The sequence below is a fragment of the Monodon monoceros genome, unplaced genomic scaffold, assembly GCF_005190385.1.
Source record: "Monodon monoceros isolate NGI ecotype Baffin Bay Population unplaced genomic scaffold, NGI_Narwhal_1 Super_Scaffold_21, whole genome shotgun sequence".
NCBI lineage: Eukaryota > Metazoa > Chordata > Mammalia > Artiodactyla > Monodontidae > Monodon > Monodon monoceros.
The window spans coordinates 76,473,698-76,484,124 of NW_021703778.1; the positions used below are offsets into that span (position 1 = coordinate 76,473,698).

Genomic DNA, 10,427 nt, shown 5'->3' on the forward strand with positions numbered 1-10,427 from the left:
TGTTGGCTTCTTTTATCATGAGGCACATATCTGGTTTTCTCCCTTTTTATGATGCTGGCGTTTGTTGGATGCAATGCCCAGATCCATTCATTTAGTGGTGGATACAAAATAGTGACATTCCAATTCTATTATTTCTTTTTCATTTATTAATTGGAATACTTTCATTAAGAGATGCTTCTTCTTATGTACTATTTGGTTATCTGTAAGTATAGTTCACATAGGGAAGGTAGAATGAATGCTTGCTTCTTTGCCTTTGTTTTTCATTTTTTAAGGTAGTGAATTGGTTTTTCTGAAGATGAACAACTAATTTAAATATATGTGTGTGTATATATATATATTATATATATATATATAAACTCATGGATTCAAAGGTATTTGATAGGTTTTAATCAATGGCAATTATTATTATTGACAGTCAAGTTGTCCTATCTTTGGCCTCTTGGAGCCTCTTCAGTTGGGCTCCTGAATGGCTTGATCCACTCCTGGTGGTGTTTGTGGCTTCTTTGCTATCTTGTATGAGCAACTGTTCCAGGCTCATCTTTTATATTTTCTGCCCCAGTTCTGTAACCAGCATTTCTCCAAGAAGCCCTGGATGGTAATCTAGGCATTAGGGATGCTCATTGCTATGAGTTGGTCATTGTTTCTAACATTTAGAAAAATATATACATAATATATATTATATATAATATAATAATATACAATACATATCACATATATATATATATATATATATATACACAACATATTTTTTAACTCAAACTTTTATATGTTACATGTGTACCTCCTTTTTTCCACGCCAAAGATCCTGGTTCTCAAGGATATAGGGGATGATGAATTAGAATATTCTCATTATTAGTTGCTCTTTGTTTTAACCCACATTACTCTATAGTCTCAAAATAAAAATACTAATATTACCATTACCAATATGATTAGTGAGAACAGTTCCATAAATTGTTTTGCATATGCTGTCCCCATTCCTCCCTTTTTTTTAGAATAAAGATTGGCATACTTTTTTTTTCTACTGTTTTAACTATTTTAAACTGCATAATTCAGCGGGTTTTAGTATATCCACAAATTTATATAACCATCACCACGATCTTATTCCAGAATATTTCCACCACCCCTAAAAGAAGCCCTGCGCCTTCCATTCTCTCTGTGCATATCCTCTGTCATCCACTAATCTACTTTCTGTCTCTCCAGGTTTGCATGTTCTAGACATTTCATATAAATGGAAGCATACAACATGTAGCGTTTTGTGTCTGGCTTCTTTCACTTAGCATGATGTTTTCAAGGCTCATCTATGTTATAGCATATAATACAAGTTATTTTTTAAGTCAGTACAGGAATGATTGGATGCCAAATTCCTCATCTTCCTATATAAACAGGGTTGCTCCAGCTGACTTCAGCTCTTTCCTTGCAGAGGCCTGAAACTCTTGGTGAGTGGGAGCTATCCACTCCTGCCAGAAAGCACAGTGCATGAATGGCAATTCCTGGCCACTGCACAATGCTTCAGGAGGAAAGGTGGGCTGTGGTCACAGTGCATCTCTCTTCAGTCCCTTAGCCGGAATAGCTCCTGACTATGTGGGTCCAGCCTCTGCCCCAACTTGGCACCACTACTCTGCCATCCCAGGTGGAGAGGGATGATCTCAATGTTGAAATCTGGGCAACAGTCGGCCTATGGGGCCTGATAATCAAACACTTTGTTCTCCATCTGTGACCAGTTCTGGGTTCTAATAGGGGTGCAGGGCCTGAACCGGGCATGGCTAGTGAGGAGCAGACCATGACTTCTGAGCTGAGAGCCTTTCCTCTCCCCCACACCATGACCAGAGTCCACCTGTTGGACCTGAGCATCTAATGCTGTGAGTCCCAAATGAGTCTGCCTCCCATCCTCCAAGGAGGGCCCCATGCAGATATCCCCAAGACCTAGTAACCTTTCCCAGCACCCACTCCCCCCCAACCCACCCAGCCCCCTCTGGCTCTGGGCTTCACCCTCCTGTATGTATCTGTCTGGTAGAGGCCTGACCACAATGAATTGGGTGATGTTTTAATGAGTTAGTTCCCCCAACTAGCTTGGGAAGCTCTTGAAGGAACCGTGTTTTATTCACTTTATCTCCCCCCGTGCCTGGTCCAGAGAATGTTCTTCATCAATGTGTGATCAGTTAGAGAAGGAGGAAGCCAGTGAAGTGATAGAGTCTTGTGTCCAGCCAGACCGTGAGCTGCCTGAGAGCAGCAGCTTCACCTCTCCACCGCCTCCTCCTCCCCTTCGTCCTCCCACAGTAAAACCCAACATGAGATTGGGATCAGAGTGGGAACATAGATGAGCGATGGCTTCACTCAAGATTTTAAAACTCTCCACCTATACGACTTTTGGATAATATCTTTATTTAGCTCAGGTAGATGCTTCCCACACATTTCTGGATACTTGGGTTAGAATTTTCTCCATAGCACTCAATAAACTGTTCTTAAGCTCTCATATATGGTAAATGCAAACATACAAGTACAATACAGGCTAAAATAAAAAGGCCCTTGCATACAAACATTTTTAAAAGACGTTTTAACACAGGGCATAGGGAAAGGAGACCCAGTAGAAGGTGATTGAATTACTACCCCTTCCCTCCTGACCTGGTCCTGGTGCCTGGATTTGGGTACTCCCTCTGCTCTCTGCTCCCCTTAAACACAAGTCCCCAGCCCATCCTGGACAGGAACAGGGGCCTTGCAAGGCCAGGAGGCAGACCTGTTCCCACCTGCAGAGAGGAAGGTGATCTCCCAGGCACAGTGTCCCAGACCCTAGTGGTCAGATTGCTCAGCCTTGTATAAGCGGGGAGACCACCACTGTGTCGGTATCCTGGACTGCCTCTCCCTTTCACTCTTTTTTTTTTTCCCTAATAAATTTATTTATTTATTTATTTATTTTTGGCTACTTTGGGTCTTCGTTGCTGCGTGCAGGCTTTCTTTAGTTATGGCGAGTGGGGGCTACTCTTCGTTGCGGTGCACGGGCTTCTCACTGCGGTGGCTTCTCTTGTTGTGGAGCACGGGCTCTAGGCATGGGGGCTTCAGTAGTTGCAGGACGCAGGCTCAGTAGTTGTGGCTCATGGGCTCTAGAGTGCAGGCTCAGTAGATGTGGTGCACGGGGTTAGTTGCTCTGTGGCATGTGGGATCTTCCTGGACCAGGGATCGAACCCGTGTCCCCTGCATTGGCAGGCGGATTCTTAACCACTGCGCCACCAGGGAAATCCCTCCCCTTCACTCTTGACGGCTCCCAATTGTCAAAGAGATTGGACAGGCCCTGGTGTTGCCTGCTCTAAATGTTTCTCAAGCCAGTCAGCCTGAACAGAGAGCCAGCCAGCTGGTGAGCCCAGGGGCTTCCAGAGAGCTCTTTAGAGGTTTCCAGAGGCCTGAGGACCCCCTATCCCTTCCAGCCCTCCTAGCTTAAGCACAACTTCGGAAGGGCTCCATCAGCTCCTGTGTGACCCCTGCTGTGTCCACTGTCTGTGGTCAGTGCACAGAAGGACAAGTCCAGGGTAGAGGGCAGGTATAATCTCTCAGGTTTGCCCACAGCTCAGACAGCAAAAAGTCAGCCAGACAATATCTGTGCGTTTAGGCCAAAGTTTAGACTCCCTGGGTCAGCCCCCTGGCCTGGCTGCCCAGACAGGCCAGTAGAGAGTCTAGGCTGCAGGGCTCTCCGTCCCCTAAGAGCGCATGTGCACCTGGAAGTGCTCACAGTGGGCATGCTTCATGGTCAGCCCGTAAATGGGGGTCATGTCCACCTTCACACCCGGGGTCACACGGAATTCCACCTGCTGCAGGAGGATGGCCAGGAAGAGAAAGACCTCCCAGCGGGCGATGGTCTCACCGATGCACTTCCGCTTGCCCAGACCGAAAAGAATCACCTTCTCACTGAGTGCTTTGTTAATGGTGCCATCAGCAGTGAGAAACCGTTCTGGCCAGAAGGCAGATGGATTATCCCACAGCTTCCTGTAATTGAAGAGAGGCAGCCGAAGTAGCAGCTTGGGGGCTCAGAACCATCAGGTAGGTTGAGCCCCAGCTCAAAAGAATAGGGTTTAGGCAAGTAGCTCAGGGACAGGAGAGTCTGAAGCTTAGGAGAGAGTGAAGCTTCCCCTGCCCCCTCTCAACTTACTGGTCATGGTTGATCTGCCACTGGTTTACAAAGACACAACGCCCCTTGGGGATGTAAAAGCCATTCAGACTTGTGTCTCTTGTGGTACTGGGGAGGGGGGAAGCTCAGTTAGGCTCAGGGCCACAAGGAGATCCCCCTGCCTCCCATACCGTGTCCCTCCCACCACCCTGATCAGGTACATGAACTGGAGTAAGGCCCAGCATCAGACAGCAGCGGACCCGTGGAGCCTCACCTGTGGGGGATGGTGAAGGGGACGAAAGAGGAATGTCGGAAGGTCTCCAGAATGAACGCCTCCAAATAGGGCAGCTGGGGTCTGTCAGAGAGCCGGGGCTGCCGTGCGCTGCCAATCACTGTGTCTGCAGAACAGAAAGGACCAGACAGATGAAGGGGCCACTCAGACCTTGGCCGGACCTCCTGCCTTGAGCACACTGAAGGAAACTACCACCTACCCAGCTCCTCCTGAATCTTTTTCTGCACGCTGGGGCTTGTCACCAGGTACATGAGGCTCCAGGAGATGGCAGTTGTGACTGTGTCAAACCCTGGCCAGGGGAGAATAGAGGGCAAAGTTAGGTGGTTGGTGGGTCAGGACAGCTGGGAAGAGGAAGGGCACAACGGGGTAGCTCATACCAGCTCCAAAGAGGTCCATGACGACATTAACGATCTTCTCATCTGACACCTGGATATTGGCATTCTCATCCAGTCTCTTGTCCTGACAGTGCTCAATCAGGCTGTCTGTGATGTCCCGAATGTGGCCCTGGGTAGGGAAGGCCCACGGGTGAGCAAGATCCCAAACCCAGACTTGCCTCTCATCCAGGCCTGGTCCCTTCCCATCCCTATAGCATCTTCCTTCAGCAGGTGACTGCCCCACGCCCAAGACTACCATTGCAGCTTCTCTTGCCTCTCCAAGGCTGTCTCCTGACTCAGGATACTTGCAGCCCCAACTCGAGGGACACCTGACACAGAGTCCAGTACCATTATCATCTGGACATGTTTTTTACCCTTTTCTCTCCCATGAGGCCGGAAGACCAACTCTTTAACTCTTTCTGGTCCCCACAATAACTGGCCTAGGGTCCTGCATGGACAGGCTACTCAGTAAATATTGCTGTCTGATGGAAAGATAGAAGGGCTGGTCAAGAAAAAGTTCTATCTCCCTGCCAAGGATGGAGTCCCCTCCACTACTGGCTTCAAAATCCCAGGGTGAAGGCCTGCGAGAGCCTGCCAAACCCTATGCTGCTCCAGTTCTCTCTGACCTCCTGACCCCTGACCCCACCCACTCCCTACCACTCACCTGCCCCTCCCCAGCCTGTACCTTCTCAAACGTTTTATAGTGTTCCTTGAGCATCTTCTGCATGAAAATGTAGAACCTCTGATTCAAGTCCTTGAAGACATCCAGGGCAGTGTTGGGCAGGTAACGGAGGATAGGGATGAAGTCGGCTGGGTTCCCAGAGGCAGCCACCTCCCCGAACTCATTACTCAGACTGACTATGCTAAGCAGCTCTTGGCTGTCATGGTCATAGCGTCGGCCGAAGCACATGGCACAGATGACATTGGCCACTGACACCACTACATACCTGTAGGGGTCAAAGCGCCCAGGTCCTGCCATCAGCTCCTGGAACTTGCTGATGAGGGCCTCAGCCTCCTTGCTCACGTGCTCTTCCAGGTAACAGGAGGATGAGGAAGCCGGGTCTGAGGCAACGGAGAAGGAGTTGAGAGCATTCTGGGCCAGGCGTCGCCGGGCAGCCCACACCGGTCCAGAGTCTGGGTTGAAGGTCATACTCTGGCCATCAGCGACTAAGGTGAAGCTGTAGAGGTCAGGCCGGCCCTTGAAATCATCACCCTGCCGTACCAGGGCCTGCCGGATGGTGTCCAGGCCGCTGAGCACCAGCACGGGTGTGCAGCCAATGCGGATCTGCAGCACGTCTCCATAGCGCTGGCTCAGCCGCGACAGGGCCAAGTGTGGGCTCTTCCCCAAGGTCAGCACGTGCCCGATCAGGGGCCAGCTCCAGGGCCCTGGTGGACTCTTCAGGCCTTTAGGGACCCGAGGCTGCCAGGCCCTGACCACCCAGAATACCAGGCAGAAGGTGGCAGAGGCCAGGAGAAGCTCTGTGGCTGAGATGGGGATGGAGATTCCAAACACAGAGAACATGATCAGTGTAGAGATTCCAAGGTGGCCGCTGAGAGGTGGGATAGGAGGGAAAGATCAAGACATCAGATGGGGAGCTGGGAGGAACCAGTGTCCTAAAGTGTCAGCACACTCGTCAAAGAAACGGAAAACCTTATCCAGAACTGTTCACTGGACATGAAGGGGAAGAGGAGGTAGGAGAAGCTGTTTGTTGAGCTGCTACTATGTGCCAAGAATTTTAGTTATTCTTCATTCAGTCCTGGCCACAGCCTATGTGGTAGACTGCAGTGAGGCTCAGAGAAGGTATGTAACTTGCCCAAGGTCACACAGCCAGGACGTATAGGATCCAAATTCCAATCCAAATTTGCCTAATTCCAGAGCACTTTCTCTTAACTGCTGCACCAATCTAAACATCAGCCTGTGATTTCCATAGAGCACCTATACTATTATGTACTTCATATTTTTCTAAAATCAACTTTAAATCCACACACTTAGCAGCATTCCAAACCATAATATCTGTGTGAAAGTACAGGTGTTTTTTCCCCTAACATATATTAAAATAAACACATAATCGATGTGTATCACCCAATTCCCCTTGAGTACTACCCACCCAACTAGGGAAAACACTGTCAGAGAGCAACGGATCATCCACTCCTTCAGCCTTGTTTCACATTTGGGGAAACTCACCTCCAGAGGAGGCACTGACTGGCTAAAGCCACCCAGCACTCAGACAGAGCCAGGACTCAGACCTCTTAGGGAAAGTTCCCTGGGAAGTTTCCAGCTCCTGTCATAGGCACTTCCCTTGGAAGAGTGGTCAGATCAATCGATGAAAAGGGATTTTCCCAGAACCCTCAGTTCTCTATTGCTCAAACCCAGGGTCTAGGGAATCCTGCCAGACTCTGGGACAGGGTGGGGCAGGGACAGGGGACTGCCCCCTTACTTACTGTCTAAGCCACTCTGCCCTCATCCCCAGCTCTCTGAGTTCAACTGACCCTCGGTTTAAAAGCAGCTGGAGGCCAGCTAGATTGAGGCTCCCGGTCACAGAATTCCGAGCCAGGGTTTTCACTGGGCTCAATTCTCAATGAATGAATAGTCTGGGCCTCCCCCATCTGCCAGTCACAAGAGAGCTGTGAATAAATGGAAGGCTCCCACCAGGCAAAGGCTGCAAGAAAACTCCAGACTGGAATCTGGGAAACTAGGAATGGAGCTGAGTTTAACAGAGGCTGAGACAATACTTTCTCTCTAGGTTCGGTCTAGAAAGGGTGTACATATTCATGGACTACTCTCTTCGAGGCATGGGGCTCGGACTGGGACATCTTACTGGTGCCCTGGACCGGTGGTCAGGACACCCAGTGTTCCAGGCTCTATGATGTGGCCTTGGATTAGTCGGTTCATTTTACCCTTTTCAGCTCCAGTCACATCACCTGAGAGAGGGAGTGCGACATGATCTCTGATTCAGGGTGCCCAGCTGAGAAGAGAAAACCCAGATCTGACCTGGGGAAACTCACAGTCTGACTAGTGAGGTTTCCCCACAGAAGAGCCAGCCAAGATGGGGAGGTTATATGGTTCCTACCTCAACTACTATAGCCATCTGTCTAGGGAGGCTTCCTGGAGGAGCTGAATCCCAAAGCACACTTTAGTCCCAATTCCTTGAGTGAATTGGGGATACTGCTAGGGCTTGGTGTGCCATGGTTTTCCCTTCTGCACAGTGGGTGCCCCAAAGACCTCTAGCCTTCATAAGATGGTAGGAGGCCAATCGTTTGATCAATTCTCCTTTGATTTGGATATGTTGAAGTTTTGTTGAGAAGGAGGTTAGAGAGTAGATTAGCAAAGTTCCAAGAGCAAAATTACAGTGTGTTAAAGTGTGGGGGGAAAATTAGTCTTATTTTTTCCCTACGTGGGATACAACACTGTGAAATTCAATCTTCAACTGAAGGCCCAGCAATTCTCCTAAAACACAGTTCTTTGTTTCTTTCCTTAACAAGGTTTAAGCTAGTGTTAATAAATTAAAAAGAGAAATTGCTTTTCTGTCCACTTCAGCTTTGTTTTATGCCCATTTCATATTGTTGTCTGTGTTGTAATTCATACTTTTATACCATTTCTGATGTGTAAAATTGGTTGTCTTGTAAATATCTTATAAAGAGTTCAATGGTAAATAAACTATTGTGGCTGTTAATTTTGAAAAAAAAAAGATGGTAGGAGGCCAAGAGAGGTGTGACTGCTGAGTTTTCAGGGTCAAGCTTTCTGCAGCGGGCAGTCTCTCACATTGACTGCCCCCAGCAGAGGACAGAGAAGACAGTCAGTCAATGGAACAGGGTAGGCCCCTCGGCAGTGCCCAGGACTCCCACTCAGATCAGCTTCCCATGTCGGGCCAGCACACCTCAGCACTGACAAGCTATGCCTTGGGAGGGTGTCTCCAGCCAGGGGTAGCTTTTAGATAAGTCAGGGTACAGCTAGTAAGAACCCAACCTGCCCCCTCCATCTACCCTGACCACCCAGGAGAAGCCCCCCTCACACAGCCTGAAGGAGGGCTGCACTGGCTCACCTGTGTCCTTATTCCAGCCTCCCAGGTGAGCCTCATGGGGAAGCCCCAAGGCATTCATGGAGTCAGTGGGAGATGGAGCTGGAGCCTGGGTCCTGGAGCCCTGAGAGGGGAGCGTCTGCATCTAGAGTTCTGATACTAGTCGTGGGACCTCGGGCAAGTCCTGCCCTTCCTCAGGCTTCAGTTTCCCCACTTAGTGAGGAAGCTAGACTGCCTCCTCACTAAGGACACTCTTAGCCTCCTTTTTTTGAGGTGCTAGACCAGAAAGACCTTGATGCATCAAAATTTTCCTTTGCGGGGAGGGAAGGGACAACCCAGAAGCCCCCAGCACTCACCTGCGTCTGCGGGGCGGCTGCAGAGCTGAGCTGGGAAGAGTGGTCCCTGGAGCCAGGGACCCCCGAAGAAGATCAGGGAAGGCTCCAAGGAACTGTTACCTTCAGGGTGACCGTGAAGGCACTGCCACCTTTATAGGCGGCCTTCGCGTGTGGCCACGCCTCCTGGAGCGCTGGGATGGGGCGGGGGGTGGGGGGGGTGCGGCTGGCGAATGGTCGCTCTAGGATGGAGAGAGGAGTGGGGAGACAGGACGCAAGAGGATAGGTAAGAACCCACTATGGGATGCCTCAACCAAGTGTCGGCACTTAAAGGGGTGTACCTGGGACCCCCAGTTCCGAGGTACCCCATGGATAGGGCAGAGCCCAGCTGAGAAGGTTTTGGGGAAGTAGTCCCATGATAGCCCGAAAGAGGGTATGGGGGTGTTCTATCCCCGGGCACAGGGACCCCTCTGCCTCATTTTTGAACCCACTGAACTTTGGGGGTGCAATTGCTTCCTCCTCACTACTAGTGGATGGGAGCCAGGCAGGCAGGGAGGGGCGGAGCTGCGGGTGATGACATCCTAACCCGGGTTATTGAGTCCATGCTCGCGTGAGAAGCACGACGACCCCAGCCCCGAGGTCACCGGGGCCGGAAGACCAGAGGCGCCGATGGGCTGGCCCCTTCCCCCAGAGCCCTCCACCCACCCACCCCAGAGCCCGGACGACTAGCAGAAGTCAGCGTTCCCTGACGGAGGGGCGGGAAGGGATGGAGAAAGTGCAGTATCGCCGAGCGCGCACTAGCGGGGACACGTTGAGGCGCCTCTAGGGCCACTTTGGAATGCTGCAAACCAAGGGTACTTCCAGCCAGGACGCACGGGCCCTCAAAGTTCCCAGGGTTGCTAGCGCTTTGGCATGGCAGAGAAATCGGGCAGCGAGTGGATCTCCTGGTGGCCGAGAAAAGGGTTAGAGGGAGGCGCTTGGGCGGGCAAGAGAGGGGGCCCAGGGACTAAAGAGGGGTGCGCCCGGCGCACATGCCTCCCCAGGCTAGCGTGCATGAGTCTGGCACATCCCTCCAGGGGGCAGAGGTCACGCGGTCCATCCCGGCCCCACCTGGCTAGGGGCGCGGTGCCCAGAAGTTGCGTGAGAAGGACCCGGAGGCCCGCGCAGCCACCCAGCCGCCCAACTCCCGGGCCCGGCTCGGTCCCAGCACAGTCACGCGAGCGCGGGCGGAGGGTAGGGGGGTGTGGGGTGGGGGGAGGAGTCGGGAGCGGGGCTCTTAAAGGGCCAGTCTCTAGTGGAGCGTGGGGGTAGAGG

At 51.1% G+C, this 10,427-nt stretch overlaps 1 protein-coding gene across 3 annotated transcripts; it reads right to left on the reverse strand.

Moving 5' to 3' along the window:
* Positions 1 to 2,362: 2,362 nt before the first annotated feature.
* On the reverse strand, positions 2,363 to 9,245 carry LOC114904350 (cytochrome P450 1A1). 3 transcript variants are annotated; one of them, XM_029238155.1, is made up of 7 exons: positions 9,138 to 9,245; positions 5,448 to 6,312; positions 4,766 to 4,892; positions 4,588 to 4,677; positions 4,371 to 4,494; positions 4,139 to 4,225; positions 2,363 to 3,975 (listed from the first exon to the last, which is right to left on the reverse strand). In XM_029238155.1, the coding sequence occupies exons 2-7, from the start codon at positions 6,282 to 6,284 to the stop codon at positions 3,690 to 3,692; spliced, it is 1,551 nt and encodes a 516-aa protein (XP_029093988.1). In that variant the 5' UTR covers positions 6,285 to 6,312; positions 9,138 to 9,245; the 3' UTR covers positions 2,363 to 3,689. The 3 variants fall into 3 exon arrangements, with proteins under 3 accessions (XP_029093988.1, XP_029093989.1, XP_029093990.1); XM_029238156.1 differs by having other exon boundaries at positions 3,301 to 3,975; positions 9,153 to 9,240; XM_029238157.1 differs by lacking the exons at positions 4,139 to 4,225; positions 9,138 to 9,245 and having other exon boundaries at positions 3,301 to 3,975; positions 5,448 to 6,284.
* Between the last annotated feature and the right edge of the window lie 1,182 nt (positions 9,246 to 10,427).

What these genes read in the sequence shown, in the direction of transcription:
- LOC114904350 (XM_029238155.1), bottom strand. Translation starts at nt 6,284, where the DNA reads ATGTTCTCTGTGTTTGGAATCTCCATCCCCATCTCAGCCACAGAGCTT. An exon ending in ACTATAAAACGTTTGAGAAG is followed by an intron (nt 4,893 to 5,447) that starts GTACAGGCTGGG and finishes TTCCCTACCCAG; the next exon opens with GGCCACATTCGGGACATCAC. An exon ending in CATGGACCTCTTTGGAGCTG is followed by an intron (nt 4,678 to 4,765) that starts GTATGAGCTACC and finishes TCCCCTGGCCAG; the next exon opens with GGTTTGACACAGTCACAACT.